Source organism: Hyla sarda, chromosome 9 (genome assembly GCF_029499605.1).
Source record: "Hyla sarda isolate aHylSar1 chromosome 9, aHylSar1.hap1, whole genome shotgun sequence".
Classification (NCBI taxonomy): Eukaryota; Metazoa; Chordata; class Amphibia; order Anura; family Hylidae; genus Hyla; species Hyla sarda.
Window position 1 is genome coordinate 18,474,362 of NC_079197.1, and position 17,535 is coordinate 18,491,896.

At 42.0% G+C, this 17,535-nt stretch overlaps 1 protein-coding gene across 2 annotated transcripts in view; it reads left to right on the top strand.

The window, feature by feature from the left end:
- Window positions 1-17,535, top strand: part of GPKOW (G-patch domain and KOW motifs) — a 41,688-nt gene that overhangs the window by 22,953 nt on the left and 1,200 nt on the right. For both annotated transcript variants that reach the window (XM_056537658.1, XM_056537657.1), the window contains exons 6-10: window positions 2,760-2,892; window positions 6,666-6,879; window positions 10,060-10,132; window positions 13,012-13,081; window positions 15,573-15,658. In XM_056537658.1, coding sequence (XP_056393633.1) covers window positions 2,760-2,892; window positions 6,666-6,879; window positions 10,060-10,132; window positions 13,012-13,081; window positions 15,573-15,658 — 576 coding nt within the window. The remainder of the gene's footprint in view (window positions 1-2,759; window positions 2,893-6,665; window positions 6,880-10,059; window positions 10,133-13,011; window positions 13,082-15,572; window positions 15,659-17,535) is intronic.

Genomic DNA, 17,535 nt, shown 5'->3' on the forward strand with positions numbered 1-17,535 from the left:
ATGATTTTTGTTTTGATCTGACTTTTTGATCACTTATTATTCATTTTTTAATGTTATAAAAAGTTACCAAAATACGCTTTTTTGGACTTTGGAATTTTTTTGCGCGTACGCCATTGACCGTACGGCTTAATTAATGATATATTTTTATAGTTCGGACATTAACGCATGCGGCGATACCACATATGTTTATTTATTTATTTTTTTTACACTGTTTTATTTTTTTTATGGGAAAAGGGGGGTGATTCAAACTTTTATTAGGGAAGGGGTTAAATGACCTTTATTAACACTTTTTTTTTACTTTTTTTTTGCAGTGTTATAGGTCCCATAGCATTGTGATCAGCATTATCGGCGCTTGACTGCTCCTGCCTGGATCTCAGGCACGGAGCAGTCATTCGTCGATCGGACACCGAGGAGGCAGGTAAGAGCCCTCCCGGTGTCCGATCAGCTGTTCGGGACGCCGCGATTTCACCGCGGCGGTCCCGAACAGCCCGACTGAGCAGCCGGGATACTTTCAGTTTCACTTTAGAAGCGGCGGTCAGCTTTGGCCGCTGCTTCTAAAGGGTTAATACTGCACATCGCCGCGATCGGCGATGTGTGGTATTAGCCGCGGGTCCCGGCCGTTGATTAGCGCCGGGACCCACGCGATATGATGCGGGATCGCGGCGCGATCCCGCTTCATATCGCGGGAGCCGGCGCAGGACGTAAATATACGTCCTGCGTCGTTAAGGGGTTAAAGGGGTACTCCGGTGGAAAACTTTTAAATTTATTTTTTAATCAACTGGTGCCAGAAAGTTAAACAGATTTGTAAATTACTTCTATCAAAAAATCTTAATCCTTCCAGTATTTATTAGCTGCTGAATACTACAGAGGAAATTTTCTTTTTGGAACACAGAGCTCTCTGCTGACATCACGAGCACAGTGCTCTCTGCTGACATCTCTGTCCATTTTAAGAACTGTCCAGAGCAGGATAAAATCCCCATAGTAAACATATGCTGCTCTATGAGTTCCTAAAATGGACAGATGTCAGCAGAGAGCACTGTGGTCATGATGTCAGCAGAGAGCACCGTGTTCCAAAAAGAAAAGAATTAGCTGTAGTATTCAGCAGCTAATAAGTACCTGTAGTTTCATTTAACGTTTTAGAATGCGCTGCTCTGTGTGTTCATGAGGAGCGGAACTATTTCTGTCCCTTATATAACTTGGATATGAGATTGTTTAGAAGACTTCTGCTCTGCAGGGTTTTTCTATAATTTGTAGTTCTCCCAGAGCTCTCTCTCTCCCCCCCCCCCCCCCAAATAGACTTTTGCATGTCTTGCAGACACAGGATAAAGTTGAAATGATTTTCAGAGATTATTTTAGCAGCAAGAGGCTGGGTTCACACCACCAAAAATATTCGAATGTCCAGCTGGAAAACACGGGTGGACATTCCGCGCAATTGGACGATCCGGCGGGTGCTAGGACTGCTCAGAAGTGCGCAGTCTCTTACCGCAATGCATTTCTGAGCAGAATCCGCAAAAAAAAAAGACATGTCTACTCTTTCTGTAGAGGCCGGAATCGGATTTCCACGGCAGAAACCTTTTTAAGGCTGGGTTCCCATAACGTTTCCCCCATATCGGAGCGCATATGGCAGGGGAGAGCTAAAAACCTGCGCTCCCATATGCCTTTCTATGCGCTCCCATTTGTAATTCATTTCAATGAGCCGACCGCAGTGAAACGTTCGGCCCGGACGGCTCATTTTTGCCCTGTATGCGATTTTACAACCGGACCTAAAACCGTGGTCGACCACAGTTTTAGGTGCGGGGGAAAAGCGCATACAGGGCAAAAAAAATTAGCCGACCGAACGTTTCTCTGCGGTCGGCTTATTTTTAGGAACTGTCCAGAGCAGGAGAGGTTTTTTATGGGGATTTGCTCCTATTCTGGACAGTTCCTAAAATGGACAGAGGTGTCAGCAGAGAGCACTGTGGTCAGACAGAAAGGAAATTCAAAAAGAAAAGAAGAACTTCCTGTGGATCATAACAGCAGCTGATAAGTACTGGAAGGATTAAGATTTTTAAATAGAAGTAATTTACAAATCTGTTTAACTTTCTGGCACCAGTTGGTTTAAAAAAAATAAAATAAAATAAAAAAATGTTTTTCAGTGGAGCACCCCTTTAAGCGACTCGCTGTCATCGGTGCAGTACCTTTTTTATTACTGCAAAGCCAGTACGGGTTTTCATAAACATTGAATCGCAGCAAAACTTGAGTGCTGTAGCCCCTTCAAACAGGGGGCTGCAGGGAGTGGGACCTATGATCTTTTAAAGGGGTATTCCAGCTTTATACATCTTATCCAAAGGATAGGGAATAAGATGTATGATTGCTGGGGACCCCCGCAATCTCGGTGCAGCCCCCGGCATTCTGTGTCGGGCGCTGTCTATGAGATGGGGACGTGACGTCACGGCCACGCCCCCTAGTGACGTCACATCACGCCCTTCCATTCATGTCTATGGGAGGGGGCGTGACGCTGTCACGCCCCCCTCCCATAGACATGAATGGAGGGGCGTGGCTGTGAAGTCACGTCCCCCGTCTCAGAGGCAGCGCCTGCACTGAGATCGCAGGGGTCCCCAGCGGTGGGACCCCTGCGATCATACATCTTATCTCCTATCCTTTTAGATAGGGGATAAGATGTATGAAGCCGAAATACCCCTTAAACGACTGATCTATCAAATGCCGTCCATATCCATTGAGTTTTCTCCTCTTACCATGATCTTCTTGTCTCTGCATAGGTGGAGGGCCTGGATGCAGACAACTGCCGAGCAATGGTAAAGCTCGCTATTGGGGGAAAAATCGTGACCGTCTCTCAGTTTGCATTACGATTGGTCAGCAGTGCGGAGTACAACAAATACGCTAAAGATCTCAGTAAGTAATAATTTTCCTGCCATGCGGGATGATTGGAAGCGACAGAAGACGGACGCACCCTGTCGCTCCCATTTTGATTTATGACATGCAGCGCGTGTTATGTTCTCCATATAATTACATCAGATCATATAGACGCTCACGTGACGGGCGTCACACACACCCTATTACACAGCCTCCTGCCATTCTTATCTCCACCCAATGTCCGGGATGAGATTACACTGCAGCTTTTGAAGTAAATTTCAGCTTATCCGGGAGAAAGGAGCGATTATTTGGTTACCTGGAGATGTATGTACACAAGGGTTACTGATTTACCCGGTGCTGCTGGGTGGTGGCCAACGATATACGCCCGCGAGCATTTTACACCCTTTTAAGGAAAGTCTATCTATGTTTATGGTGTTCAGTGAACTGAGTGATTTCCCAGCGTGTAGGAGTCATAGTTGTGGCGCTTTCTGACACACAGGTTATGGCAGTGAAGCGGCTACAGAGGTAACGGCTATGGCTCGGTCCTCAGGTCCTCCTCCTATACCAACTCCGAATCTCTGACTCCGATATAGATCAGTGTTTCCCAACCAGAGTGCCTCCAGCTGTTGCAAAACTACAACTCCCAGCATGCCCGGACAGCCAAAGGCTGTCCGGGCATGCTGGGAGTTGTAGTTTTGAAACAGCTGGAGGCATTCTGGTTGGGAAACACTGATAGAGATGGAGGAAATGTTTCCCCTAAAAAGAATCCCAACAATGCAGCTGAATAGTATTGGGGAGGACCTGACTATGAGACAATGGCGCTGATTTACTAGGTATTGTGTAAGTTTCTTTGTGGGTTTTAATTCCCTACAATTTTTTTTCCCACGGTATTTACTAAGGTTTCCCTACATTTTGCACTTTTCCCTAATTTTTATTTTATTTTTTATTTTTATAATTTATTTTATTTATTTATTTATTTATTTTTTTTACACATGCTCTGATCTCTCTGGTTTCCCTCAGCTCAAATCCACTACATTTTCCGTGGAAATGTTAGTTAATATGTTGGGTTTTTGTGAAAATGTCGGGGACAAGCCCCTTCCCCAGAGGCCACACCCCCTTTTCCTCAGTAAAATTGAGAGTTAGTTGTTTTTTATTTTATTTTTTTTCAATTCTGGCACACATTCTGCGCAGGCAGAATTTCTGGCGCAATGCGCCAGAATCTGACGCATGACCCGACAAAACACGTTGGGTTCACAATAGTTAATCCGGGCCAATGCGTGCGGGAGAGATGATATATGGAGTGCTGAGGAGTAGTAAACTCTAGCTGCTCCAACTTACTTGGCTCTTAAAGAGAACCTCTCATGATTTTATTACTTTTTTTATAATCCTCCCAGGTCACTGCCCCCATCGTGATAAACCACCCCCGGCCTTTATTTTTATTATTTTTTTAGTTTTCTACCTTGATATTGTTCTGTATTGTTCACAGACTGGGAAGGGGCGTTCCCCAGCAGGCGTGACACCATCTGAAGCCATACAGGGGAGAACTTCCTCCCTCACTCTGCTACACACAGCCCAAAGCAGTTCAGTGTGAGATGAGCTATGATTGGCTAAGGCTGCACCCCCCCCCCCCCCCCTCTCAGCACTCCAGACTGCATTTCCTGATTTTGGACTTCTGCCAGGCCAGCAGGAGTCCAAAGTATGTGCAAGAGATGGGGGGGGGGGGGGGAATGTGCTTTGGACAAGTAGGGAGACACCTAGTGGCAGCTTTTTTAAACACAAATAAAACATAGAAAACTTCATTTTATTTTATTTTTTTTTAAACAAAGTACATTAGATTTTTTATTTACCATAAGGAGTGCAATAGCACTCATAAATTTTAATCAGTTAGTTTTAATGAGTATACATTTAAAAGCGTACCTGTCAGATATCCCCCCCCCCCCCCCCCCCCAAAAAAAAATAAAAAAAGAATAATAATAATAATGTGTTAGGCTAAGTTTCCACAGTTTTGTTTTTTTTGTTTGTTTTTGTTTTGCATTTGAGTAGAAATTGCATTCTTGGCCCCCTTTTTTTTTATTTTTTATTTTTTATTTATTTTTTAGGATACCAAAAAAAAAATTTAAATGCAGCACAAAAATGTATTTAATGAAATTTATATTTTTTATAATGAAATTTTAATAAATTTTTAAACAGGGATCAATTTATGTTGGTGGGCAGGGAACTAAAAATGTAGCTGACAATAATTAAAATGTAGTGTGTGTATGTGTTGTTCACTTTATTTTTCTTTATTTTTTTTATATTTTTTTAGGTAGTACTACTACTTCCAGCTTGGAACACACTGTTCCATGATGGAAGTAGTAGTTCCTGTACTAATAGACCGCCACAGGTGTCAGTCCTGACTCCCGATGCCGATTGTCCATAATATAGTAGAGATGCGAACCGGCTCTGTACAGAGCTCCGCATCTCTGCTCTGTACTCCGGCCAGTGATGTGAATAGACATTCACATCACTCATTCATAATTCCCGCCCACATCGGGAAATATGAATGGTGATTGGCCGGCCAGAGTACAGATGCAGAGATGCGAGCAGAGGAGAAAGCTGCTCTGCATCTCAGGGATGAAGGATGGTCGCAGCGGGTGTCAGGAGTGACACCCGCTGTGATCTGTCCTTAACTACAGATACTACTGCTCCCAAAAAGAATACATTTTTTTTTTTTTTTTTAAAGACAGCACCACCCCTGTCATCAGGTTGTGTGCGTTATTACAACTTTGCTCCACTCCTTTCAATGGACCTAAGCTACAATACCACACACAACCTGAGATTAGGGGTGGTGCTGTTTTTGGAAGAAATTAGTACATTTTTCCTGTTCCAGGATAACTACTTTTAAATGCAGGGGATTTTGCTTAAGAGATTGTGGAGGTTTACTGTCTGAGGTAAGTAGAACAGACACTTGAAGTAGAATTGTATTTAAAGATCCCTATACTCTTTATACAAGTCAGCTGAACCTGCCAACTATCTAAAGCAGTGTTTCCAAACCAGGATGCCTCCAGGTGTTGCAAAACTACAACTCCCAGAATGCCTAGACAGCCAAAGGCTGTCCAGGCATGCTGGGAGTCAGTTTTGCAACATCTGGAGGCACCCTGGTTGGGAAACATTGCTGCAGACACTGGAATTTGAATTTCCGTGCCAGATGTTTCTGGTGCGGAAATTCTGCTATGAGGACAGCGCAGCAGAATCTCATTAAAAACAATGGGACTCTGCTGCTGCGGAATCCCAATGCAGAATTCTGCACAGAAATTCCATTGTTTGAATGTGGCCTTAGACCCCCCCCAACAGATCTGATCCTTTTTGATAGGTAATCAGTATTAAAGGGGTACTCAGATGGAAACCTTTTTTTTTCCTTTTTTTTTTTTGTTTGCTTTATAGAAAGTGTCAGCAGTTTACAATAGATATAATATTTATATATATTAATGTGTGTGTATGTATGTATATGTGTGTGTGTGTATGTATATATATATAATTTTTTTTTTATCGAGAGAGAGATAGATATAATAATAAAGTACCTAATCCTCGTTTCTGAAACCTCCATGCCTTTCTGGGTCTTCTTCATCAAAGTCAATGGAAGACACACATGCTAGTAAAGTTATGTAGGAAAACCTCCTTTATTATCTGGATGATGGGCAGAGTCCAAGGGATGACAGCTGCAATAATCAAACACCCTACCCTCAGGAAGTGGCCGTCCTTAGATATTGGCACTGATTTGTGGGTCCGTTTTATTTATGGATCAATGATGTATTTTTTTTTTTGTTTTCCAGGTCGGTTAAGTAAAGCAGAGCAGCAAAAGGAGGCAGGTGAGGCTAAAGAGGAAAAGCGTAGGGAACGTTCGCCGGACAGAGAGCAAAGAAGAAATGACGAGGAGAGCCGTGAGCAGAAGAGGAACGGACACTCCAGCAGCCGAGACAAGAGACATCGACAGAGGAGCCCGGAGAAGGAGAAGGAAAAGAAGAAGCAAAAGCAGGAAGAACCGAGGTACACCAGACAACATTTTATTACGTATGGGGGCCCCCCCGACTCTTTCTTGACAAATGACGTGTTGTATGTAGATCACTTTTTCCCAACCAGGGTGCCTCCAGCTGTTGCAAAACTACAACTTCCAGCATGCCCGGACAGCCTTTGGCTGTCCGGGCATGCTGGGAGTTGTAGTCTTGCAACAGCTGGAGGCACCCTGGTTGGGGAAACACTGATGTAGATAAGTGGGAGAGAGAGCTAATAGCTATCGCATGTGTCCGGACGGCTATTTACCCCCTTCTTATCACGGGTTGGGGCCGTTATGGCTGTGTGGCTGCTGACGTTAAAGGGGTACTCCAGTGGAAAACATTATTATTATAGCAGCAGCAGATACAGCGATCGGCACTCCCTTCACGGCTAGCAGCTAGGCATGTGTAACCAACTAGTGTATACACGAGAAATGTCCCAATATAGCGGTGCACTGTATAGCCTCTGTTCAGGTGCGAACACCCCCAAAGAAGAGCTTCACTAGCATAGGTACAAATGCAGCACAAGGAGACATACAGGGGAGCACTCAGAGAGTCCACTCACGGTTACGGTGCCATGATCATCTTTATTCAGGTGCAGTTAAAACATCAGCATTATTATTATTATATATATTATTTTTTTTATTATTATTATTATTATTATTATTATTATTAAAATATATTATATAATTTTTTTTAATTTATTTTTTTCAAATCATCTGGTGCCAGAAAGTTAAACAGATTTGTAAATTACTTCTATTAAAAAAAATCTTTACTCTTCCAGGACTTTTTAGCAACTGTATGCTACAGAGGAAATTCTTTTCTTTTTTAATTTCATTTTTGTCTTGTCCACAGTGCTCTCTGCTGACGCCTGACGCCCGTATCAGGAACTGTCCAGAGCAGGAGAAAATCCTCATAGGAAACCTATGCTGCTCTGGACAGTTCCTGACACGGACAGAGGTGTCAGCAGAGAGCACTGTGGACAAGACAAAAAAAGAAATTCAAAAAGCAAAGAATTTCCTCTGTAGCATACAGCTGCTAATAAGTACTGGAAGGATAAAGATTTTTTAATAGTAGTAATCTACAAATCTGTTTAACTTTCTGGCACCAGTTCATCAAGTTTTCTACCGGAGTACCCCTTTAATAACAGATCTCCATCACTTTTATAGAGGACATTGACCCGTTTCAGATCTAGTTTCTCTTAAAAAATAAATAAATAAATAAATAAAAAAGCAGAGTTTGTTTTTGCCAGTATCATGCACACATGCCATCACTAGTCAGCTGCGTCTACATGTTTTATTACAATAACTGGGTCATGTGTTTACCAGTCACAGGAAATCGCAGTGCTTAAAAGTGGCAGAACAGGATGTCAGTCCTGGGTTCTGACTTCATATTAAAGAAGATTTTTGGAAAAAAAGAATTTGGGCTGCATTCACACCACGGTTTTGCAATACAGTTCCCATATACGTTCTCAATTTGAAAAATACGGAACCGTATTGAAAACCGTATGCACTGACTATCCTTTGAAAACCGTATGTCAAAAGATGCATCAGGTTGTGTCCGTTTTGCATCCTGTACGTTTTTGTCAGGTTTTTTTTTCTTTTCTTTCCTGTACCCAAAACCGTAGCCTACCACGATTTTTGGTCCGGGTGAAAAACCGAATTGAAACGTAACATTTTTTTTATATATATTTTTTTTAAGCATAAGTCAATGGGAACCGTATGAGTGTACGTTCCATCCGGGTTTCGCCATACAGTTTTTGACTTTGCACAGTTTTTTTCTAGGAACTTCAATCAAACAAGTGAAACTTTATTCATAATGGAGTGAAAAGTTAAAAACGTAAACGGATGCAACCAGACATCATTTTTCAAACTGTATACGGATTATAATTTGCAAACACGTTTTGATAGTTTAGTCCGGTTTTAAGGAATCATTTTTTTTTTTTGTTGTTGTGTTTTTTTTTATATATATATCAAAAACCTGATACGGGAACTGTATTGCAAAAATGTGGTGTGAACCCAGTCTTATTCCCCATTCATAGGATAGGGGATAAGTAGCTGATCACAGGAGGGGTCTGAGAGCTGGGACCCGGCGCTCAGTGTGGAGCGCCTGCTGCAGGCAGCACACGCTCCATACGTTTTTGCCAAAAGTCAAAACCGTGGTTGACCACGTATTTGTCTCCAGTTTAAAAACCGTACTGCAACTGCATACGTTTTTTACAACATGGATGTCAATGGGAAACGCATTTACTTTAGGATGCAAATGCGCATGTGCAAAGTCCCCATCCAACACCCCTCCCATTAAAAATGGACAAAATTATCAAAAACATATATATATTTTTTTTTATTTATAAAAATGGACGGAACTGTATGCACTTTTAAAAACAGTATACAGTTTAAAAACTCATACGGTTTACTTTTTCCCATACTGTTCCATCCGTTTTTTTTTTTTTTTTTTTTGCCATATGGTTTTCTTTAGAAAATCGGATTGAAAACAGTATGGAAAAAACGTAGTGTGAACCCAGGCTGACTTTGTTTGTATGTATGTATGTATATATGTATGTGTGTATATATATATATATATATATATATATATATATATATATATATATATATATATATATAATATATTTATTAGTGATCTCCACATGTACCTGCAGCTTACCATGTGGGAAGGAGCGAGCACGTTCTTAAAATCATCTCTGCCCCCCTCGACATGTTTCACTAATGACTGAAGCTTTGTCAGGGGGACACAGGGCATTGGGACTAGTGCCCTGTGTCCTCGTGACAAAGCTATGTTCATTGCGCATTTGTAAAACAGACTTTTATACCTGCTAAAACAGGCAAGCACAAGGTATACGCAAACCTCTACAGCAGTCTTTCCCAAGCAGGGTGCCTCCAGCTGTTGCAAAACTACAACTCCCAGCATGCCCAGACAGCCAAAGGCTGTCTGGGCATGCTGGGAGTTGTAGTTTTGCAACAGCTGGAGGCACCCTGCTTGGGAAAGACTGCTCTACAGTGTTCTCTAATAATAGCCTATGCTGCGCTATATAGGCAAAAAATAAATAAATTCCGGAGTTCTTCTTTAAAATCCTATCTTGCTTACCTTGTCGCTGATCATATTATTGTCCGAAATGAAGACTTGTTACAAGATGATCTGTTTGTTTCTCTCGCAGTTGGTTACACCGCGACTTAAAAGTTCGATTTATTGACAAGCGTTACAAAGGAGGAAAATACTACAACTCCAAGGTAAGTGATTTCGCTGCCCCGAACATGCGGTGCTCATTGCGAGTGTTCTCATCGGTCTGATATCTCTGTTGGTATTTAAATATTTTTGTGTAGTTCATGCAACTTGTTTTAACCCCTTAATGACCACGGACGTAAATGTACGTCCTGGTTTGGCGGGACTTCCCGCACCAGGACGTACATTTACGTCCTGTGTATGACCGCGAGCATCGGAAGGATGCTCGCGTCATACACGGCAGGTTCCGGCTGCTAGCGGCAGCCGGGGACCCGCCCATAATGGCCGACATCCGCGATCTCGCGGATGTCCGCCATTAACCCCTCAGATGCCGTGATCAATACAGATCACGGCATCTGCGGCAGTGCGGTACTTTGATTGGATGATCGGATCGCCCGCAGCGCTGCCGCAGCGATCCGATCTTCCAGCATGGCGGCCGGAGGTCCCCTCACCTGGCTCCGGCCGTCTCCTGGGGTCTTCTGCTCTGGTCTGAGATCGAGCAGACCAGAGCAGAAGATCACAGATAATACTGAGCAGTGCTGTGTCCTATACATAGCACTGAACAGTATTAGCAATCAAAGGATTGCTGTAGATAGTCCCTCTATGGGGACCTAAAAAGTGTAAAAATAAATAAATAAATAAAATAAAAAAAGTGAAACATTTTAAAATGAAAAGTAAAAGAAAAGTGAAAAATGCCCTCCCCCAATAAAAATGAAAATTGGCAGTTTTTCCCATTTTATCCCCAAAAAACGTAATTTAAAAAAAATAAAATTAACATATTTGGTATCGCCACGTGCGTAAATGTGCGAACTATCAAAATATAATGTTAATGATCCCGTATGGTGAATGGCGTAGATGTAAAAAATAAAAAAAGTCCAAAAATGCTTCTTTTTTGTCACATTTTATTCAAAAGAAATTATAAAAAAATGATCTAAAAGTTTTATATATGCAAATGTGGTATCTAAAAAAAAAAAAAGTACAGATGACGGCACAAAAAATGAGCCCTCATACCGCCCTATATACGGAAAAATTTAAAAGTTATAGGTGGTCAAAATAGGGCGATTTTAGATTACTGATTTTGTACAAAAAGTTTTAGATTTTTTTTTTAAGCGGTACAAAAATATAAAAGTATCTAGCCATGGGTATCATTTTAATCGTATTGACCCACAGAATAAAGAACACCTATAATTTTTACCGTAAATTGTACAGTGTGAAAACGAACCCCTCCAAAATGTGCAAAATGTTGGTTTTCATTTAAATTTCCTCCCTAAAAAAATTTTCTTTTGGGTTCGCCGTACATTTTTTGGTAAAATGAGGTTTCATTACAAAGCACAATTGGTCACGCAAAAAACAAGCCCTTATATGGGTCTGTAGATGGAAATATAAAAGAGTTTTGGATTTTAGAAGGCGAGGATAAAAAAAACGAAAATGCAAAAATAAAATTGGCCTGGTCCTTAAGGTGAAAATGGGCTTGGTCATTAAGGGGTTAAAGGGGTACTCCGGTGGCAAACTTTTTTTTTTTTTTTTAATCAACTGGTGCCAGAAAGTTTAACAGATGTGTAAAATTACTTCTACTAAAAAATCTTAATCCTTCCAGTACTTATTAGCTGTTGAATACTACAGAGGAAATGCTTTTCTTTTTGGAACACAATGCTTTCTGCTGACATCATGACCACGGTGCTCTCTGCTGACATCTCTGTCCATTTTAGGAACTGTCCAGAGCAGCATATGTTTGGTATGGGGATTTTCTCCTACTCTGGACAGTTCTTAAAATGGACAGAGATGTCAGCAGAGAGCACTGTGGTCATGATGTCAGCAGAGAGCTCTGTGTTCCAAAAAGAAAATAATTTTCCTCTGTAGTATTTAGCAGCTAATAAGTACTGGAAGGATTAAAAAAAAATTTATTGAAGAAATGTACAAATCTGTTTAACTTTCTGGCACCAGTTGATTTAAAAAAATAAAGAAAGAAAGAAAAATTTTCCACCGGAGTAAAACCCTTTAAGTTTTTTTTATTACAATTTTTTTATTTGCCTTTTTTTTATTTAACTTTTTCTATGTTTTTTTTTTTTTCCCCATTCTGCATTTGTCTTGTTAAGCTATCTTCAAATGCCAGAATTTTGGAATGGAATTCACATGGAAATTCTTCATGAATTTATAGCCAATACGCTTCAATGGGATTTTGCTGCCCATTTACACAGCAGAATTTCTGCAGCAGGAATTCCATTGAAGTGAATGGTCAATTAATCTCTGCGGAGTTTACTGCAGAAATTCTGCCGCTTGAACATACCCTTAGGCTGGGTTCACACGGCAGAATTTCTGCATGAATTTATAGCCAATTCACGTCAATGGAATTTCTGCAGCAGAAATTCTGCTGTGTAAATAGGACAGCGGAATCCCATTGAAGCATATTGGGTATAAATTAATGCAGAATTCAGTGCAGAAATTCGGCCGTGCGAATGTGGCCTTACGGTTCACACAGTATTTTAGTCAGTATTTTTAGCCCAAACCAGAAGTGGAACCAATCCTTTGGGAAGGGGGTGGGGGACTTATAGACAATGATCAGAGCAGCAGATGGGAGCAGCATCCCCTACATGTGTTTATTTCTTGTGCTTATGTTAATGAACTCGCACCAGGGTGATAGATTCCTCATGTCCTTAATGGTTTTCACACTTCACCTATTTCCCTATAGCAGTGTTTCCCAACCTGGGTGCCTCCAGCTGTTGCGAAACTACAACTCCCAGCAAGCGCTGTCCGGGGATGCTGGGAGTTGTAGTTTTGCAACAGCTGGAGGCACCCAGGTTGGGAAACACTGCCCTATAGATATCAGTTGTGATGAGTGAGCTGTGATCTGACTCCATACTTATTCTTTATTCCCCCCCCCATGCAGATGTTGGTAGAAGACGTTCTGAGCCCCACGACCTGCGTGTGTCGGACAGAAAACGGACGTATCCTGGAAGGTAAATGCAGACACCAAAATTATCCATGATCACATCAGTCACATCAGATCAACATTTTACCTCCTGCGAAGGGCCCAGACCCCTATCAATACTAGAAACTCCCCCCCCCCCCCCCCCTTCGTCATTTAAAAGTCAAATATGCTGCTACATTTGTCATTTGTACAGAGGAATTTTAAAGGGGTTATCCAGAAATAGTGAAACAGAGCGAATTTCTTCCAGCGCCACTAGTGTCCTTAGGTCATGTGGGGTAGAACAACTTGGCTCCATTTACTTGAGTGGAACTGAGCTGCAATACCACACACATCCTGAGGACAGGGGTGATGCTTCTTTTGAAAGAAATTAGCTCAGATTTTCTGTCGCTGGATAACCCCTTTAATAACTAGTCCCCCTCCATCTTGACTTTCTGGTCTTATCCAATTCCACTTTGCACTGAATCTCCTGTTTTATTCGAGCCTCCCATCTTGTTTGTTCTCCTTTTTGCCTTCAGAACCGCAGCAGTTCTTTGCGGCAAAAATTCATGTGTGTATGTAAAGCAAAAAAGAACAAAAGATATGTCTGCACTCACCACGATCGTAAAGTTAAATTCATGCTTTTATTGTTAATACAACAATATCACTGGGATTTACTTACAGGGCAGATCTTTGCAACCAGCTATTTAGACGTGTTGGAGTGCCCATCCCCCATTCTTTGTCTTTTTGGAGATATATAATATGGAATATGCAAATCAGCTCATTACATCACCTTTTCAGGTGATGTTCCCTGGTATCAGCTTAGCTCCAGTTACGGAATATAAAAAGCTAATCGGGATTAATGCCAAGCCAGAACTCTCTCTCCAGAAGGAAAGAGTACCCATCTGCAGACAGCTGTCTGCAGATGGGTACTCTTTCCTTCTGGAGAGAGAGTTCTGGCTTGGCATTAATCCAGATTAGCTTTTTATATTCCGTAACTGGAGCTAAGCTGATACCAGGGAACATCGCCTGAAAAGGTGATGTAATGAGCTGATTTGCATATTCCCCCTACCCAAAATGCCTGCGGAGTGCTTAGTGGCCCTTGAAAGCTCCATCACACCAGGAGTGGTGAACTCTCCCTGAGTTAAATACTCATCCCGTTTAGTGTGTGTATATGTAAATATGTATATGTATATGTATATATGTGTGTGTGTGTATGTGTGTGTATATATATATATATATATATATATATATATATATATGTGTAATATAAAATACATTTTTTTTTTCTTTTGTGTGTGCGGACATGCTCTAGGTTCTACCTTGTCTCAGAGATGATTTATAGCAGTGGTCTGCAAGTTGTGGACCTCCAGATGTTGCAAGACTACAGCTCCAAGCATGCCCAGTCAGCCAACATCTGGAGGACTACAGTTTGCAGACCACTGCTGTATAGGGATGTAAGGAACCTAAGGGCCATACAGATCTTCCCTAGACCTCCAGAGGGATCCCCAGAAGGGTGGCACACCTTTTATTTAAAAAAAAATAAAAAAAAGTCCTTGTGACAAAACAAAACACTGAAATCCTTCCCTGAACCTCTTTTGGCGCGGAGTTGTTTACATTCTCAAGATCCTCTTCTCTGGATGTTTTTCCTCAAACACCATTTGTGATATATTCCTAACACTGCGGCATGAGAGAAACCCACAAGTTCAGCAGTTTGTGCAGTCCTGGCCCGAATAGTCTCGCACCGGTCAGGCCTCGTTGTCAATTGCTCTGATCACTACATTTTCCTACCTAATGTGCATTTACATCCAAACTGATCACTGGATTTTATCATATCCCAAAAGTGATCACTGGATTTTATCATGTCCCAAAAGTGATCACTGAATTTTATCATATCCCAAAAGTGATCACTGGATTTTATCATATCCCAAAAGTGATCACTGGATTTTATCGTGCCCCGAAAGTGATCACTGGATTTTATTGTGTCCCGAAAGTGATCACTGGATTTTATCGTGTCCCGAAAGTGATCACTGGATTTTATCGTCTCCCGAAAGTGATCACTGGATTTTATCGTGTCCCGAAAGTGATCACTGGATTTTATCGTCTCCCGAAAGTGATCACTGGATTTTATCGTGTCCCGAAAGTGATCACTGGATTTTATCGTGTCCCGAAAGTGATCACTGGATTTTATCTTGCCCCGAAAGTGGTCACTGGATTTTATCGTGCCCCAATAGTGATCACTGGATTTTATCGTGTCCCGAAAGTGATCACTGGATTTTATCGTGTCCCGAAAGTGATCACTGGATTTTATCGTGTCCCGAAAGTGATCACTGGATTTTATCGTGTCCCGAAAGTGATCACTGGATTTTATCGTGTCCCGAAAGTGATCACTGGATTTTATCATGCACTCTGGGTTCATACAGAAAAGCTTTGAAAGTGAGAAGTGCGGCTCTAATAATGTGGCTATTCAGAGTATATTGTAGCTCTGTGCCAGAAATAAAAGTTCCACACAGACATTATGTCCCGTTCTCTCTCTATTACAGATATAAAGCAGGACATGCTGGAAACACTCATTCCTAAGGAAGAGGGAGACCATGTGATGGTGGTGCTGGGAAAACATCGGGGGCAAGTGAGTATTATAACCATTCCACAGTCTACTCTCCTGCACTTTTCTGTGACTTGTTCTCCCGGACTTCAAGGGGTAGTCCAATATATTACTTCTTATCCCCTATCGAAAGGATAAGTGTCTGATGTCAGGGGGTCCGACTGCCGCAAACTCCCCCAACTTCACCCTTGATCTCCTGCTCGGCACTTTGGCTCTCCTCGTGCATGGAGCGGGGGTTGACACACCCTCTCAATTCATCTCTGTGGGAGAGCCGGAGATACACGAATACAGCACTCATGTCGTGTATGGGAGCCCCGACACCCCCTACATGCTGGGAGTTGTAGTTTTGCAACAACTGGAGGCACCCTGGTTGGGAAGCACCTGATGTTTTAGTAAAAGCAGAATACACCTTTTTAAAACTGCTCAATTAAATGGGCTACAGAGTTGCCTGCAGCAGCACCACTTTTGTAGTTCCACTTTAGGGTACGTTAGCACGAGCGGATCCACGGCGTATATCCTACGCTGAAGGACCCCTACAGGGAGCCTTTAAATGTGCCTGTACGAAGCGGCAATCCGCGCTATGAGCAGACACTGCTGCAATGTGCGAGTTGCCGCGCATGGGCGGTGTACTGGCACACATCGCGGCCGCTCCCCCTGCTCTATGAGAGAGGCCGAGAGCTGCCACGATGTGAGTGTATACTGCACACGGTAACTCGCACATCGCAGTGTCTCTGCTCGTAGCAGCGGATTGCCGCTCCGAGCAGGCACCTTTTTAAAGGCAACATACAGCGGGCCTTCAGCGGCGGATCCACAGCGCAATCCGCGCTAGGGATCCGCTCGTGTGAACGTACTCTTAGGGTCTATTCACGCGTACAGTATTCTGCGCAGATTTGATTCGCAGGATTTCAAGCTGTGTTCAGTCACGGAGTTTACACTGAAAATCCTGCGCATCAAATCTGTGCAGAATACTGTACGTGTGAATAGACCCTGAAAGGGGTTATCCAGGCAAAAACTTTTTTTTATAGATCAACTGGCTCCGGAAAGTTAAACAGATTTGTAAATTACTTCTATTTAAAAAATCTTAATCCTTCCAATAGTTACTAGCTTCTGAAGTTTTCTGTGTAACTGCTCAATGATGATGTCACGTCCCGGGAGCTGTGCATGATGGGAAAATATCCCCATAGGAGCTGGACAGCTCCCGGGACGTGAGTCATCAGAAAGCAGTTAGACAGAAAACAGCAACTCAACTTCAGAAGTGAATAACTATTGGAAGGATTAAGATTTTTTAATAGAAGTAATTTTACAAATCTGTTTAACTTTCCGGAGCCAGTTGATATATAAAAAAAAGTTATATAGATATATAAATAAATGTTGGCATCTGGTGCCAAAAAGTTAAACAGATTTGTGAATTACTTCTATATAAAAATCTTAATTCTTCCAGTACTTATCAGATGTTGAATACTACAGAGGAAGTTGTGTAGTTCTTTTCTGTCTGACCACAGTGTTCTCTACTGACACCTCTTTCCATGTCAGGAACTGTCCAGAGCAGGAGAGGTTTGCAATGAGGATTTGCTCCTACTCTGGACAGTTCCTGACATGGACAAAGGTGGCAGCAGAGAGCACTGAAGTCAGACTGGAAAGAACTACACAACCTCCTCTGGCGCATACAGCAGCTAAGTACTAGAAGGATTAAGATTTTTAAATAGAAGTAATTTACAAATCCAGAAAAAAAGTGTAATGTCCGGCACTGCTGCTGATATTCTCACGGTTTTGGACTATGGGACGTGTAGGAGTGTTCCCCGAAGTGTTGGTGGTGCTCTGACTGTTAATAGCAAATCACAAATCTTGAAGCAGAGAGAAATAGTAGAAAAAGTCGGCAGACTCACCATAAACTTCTTTTC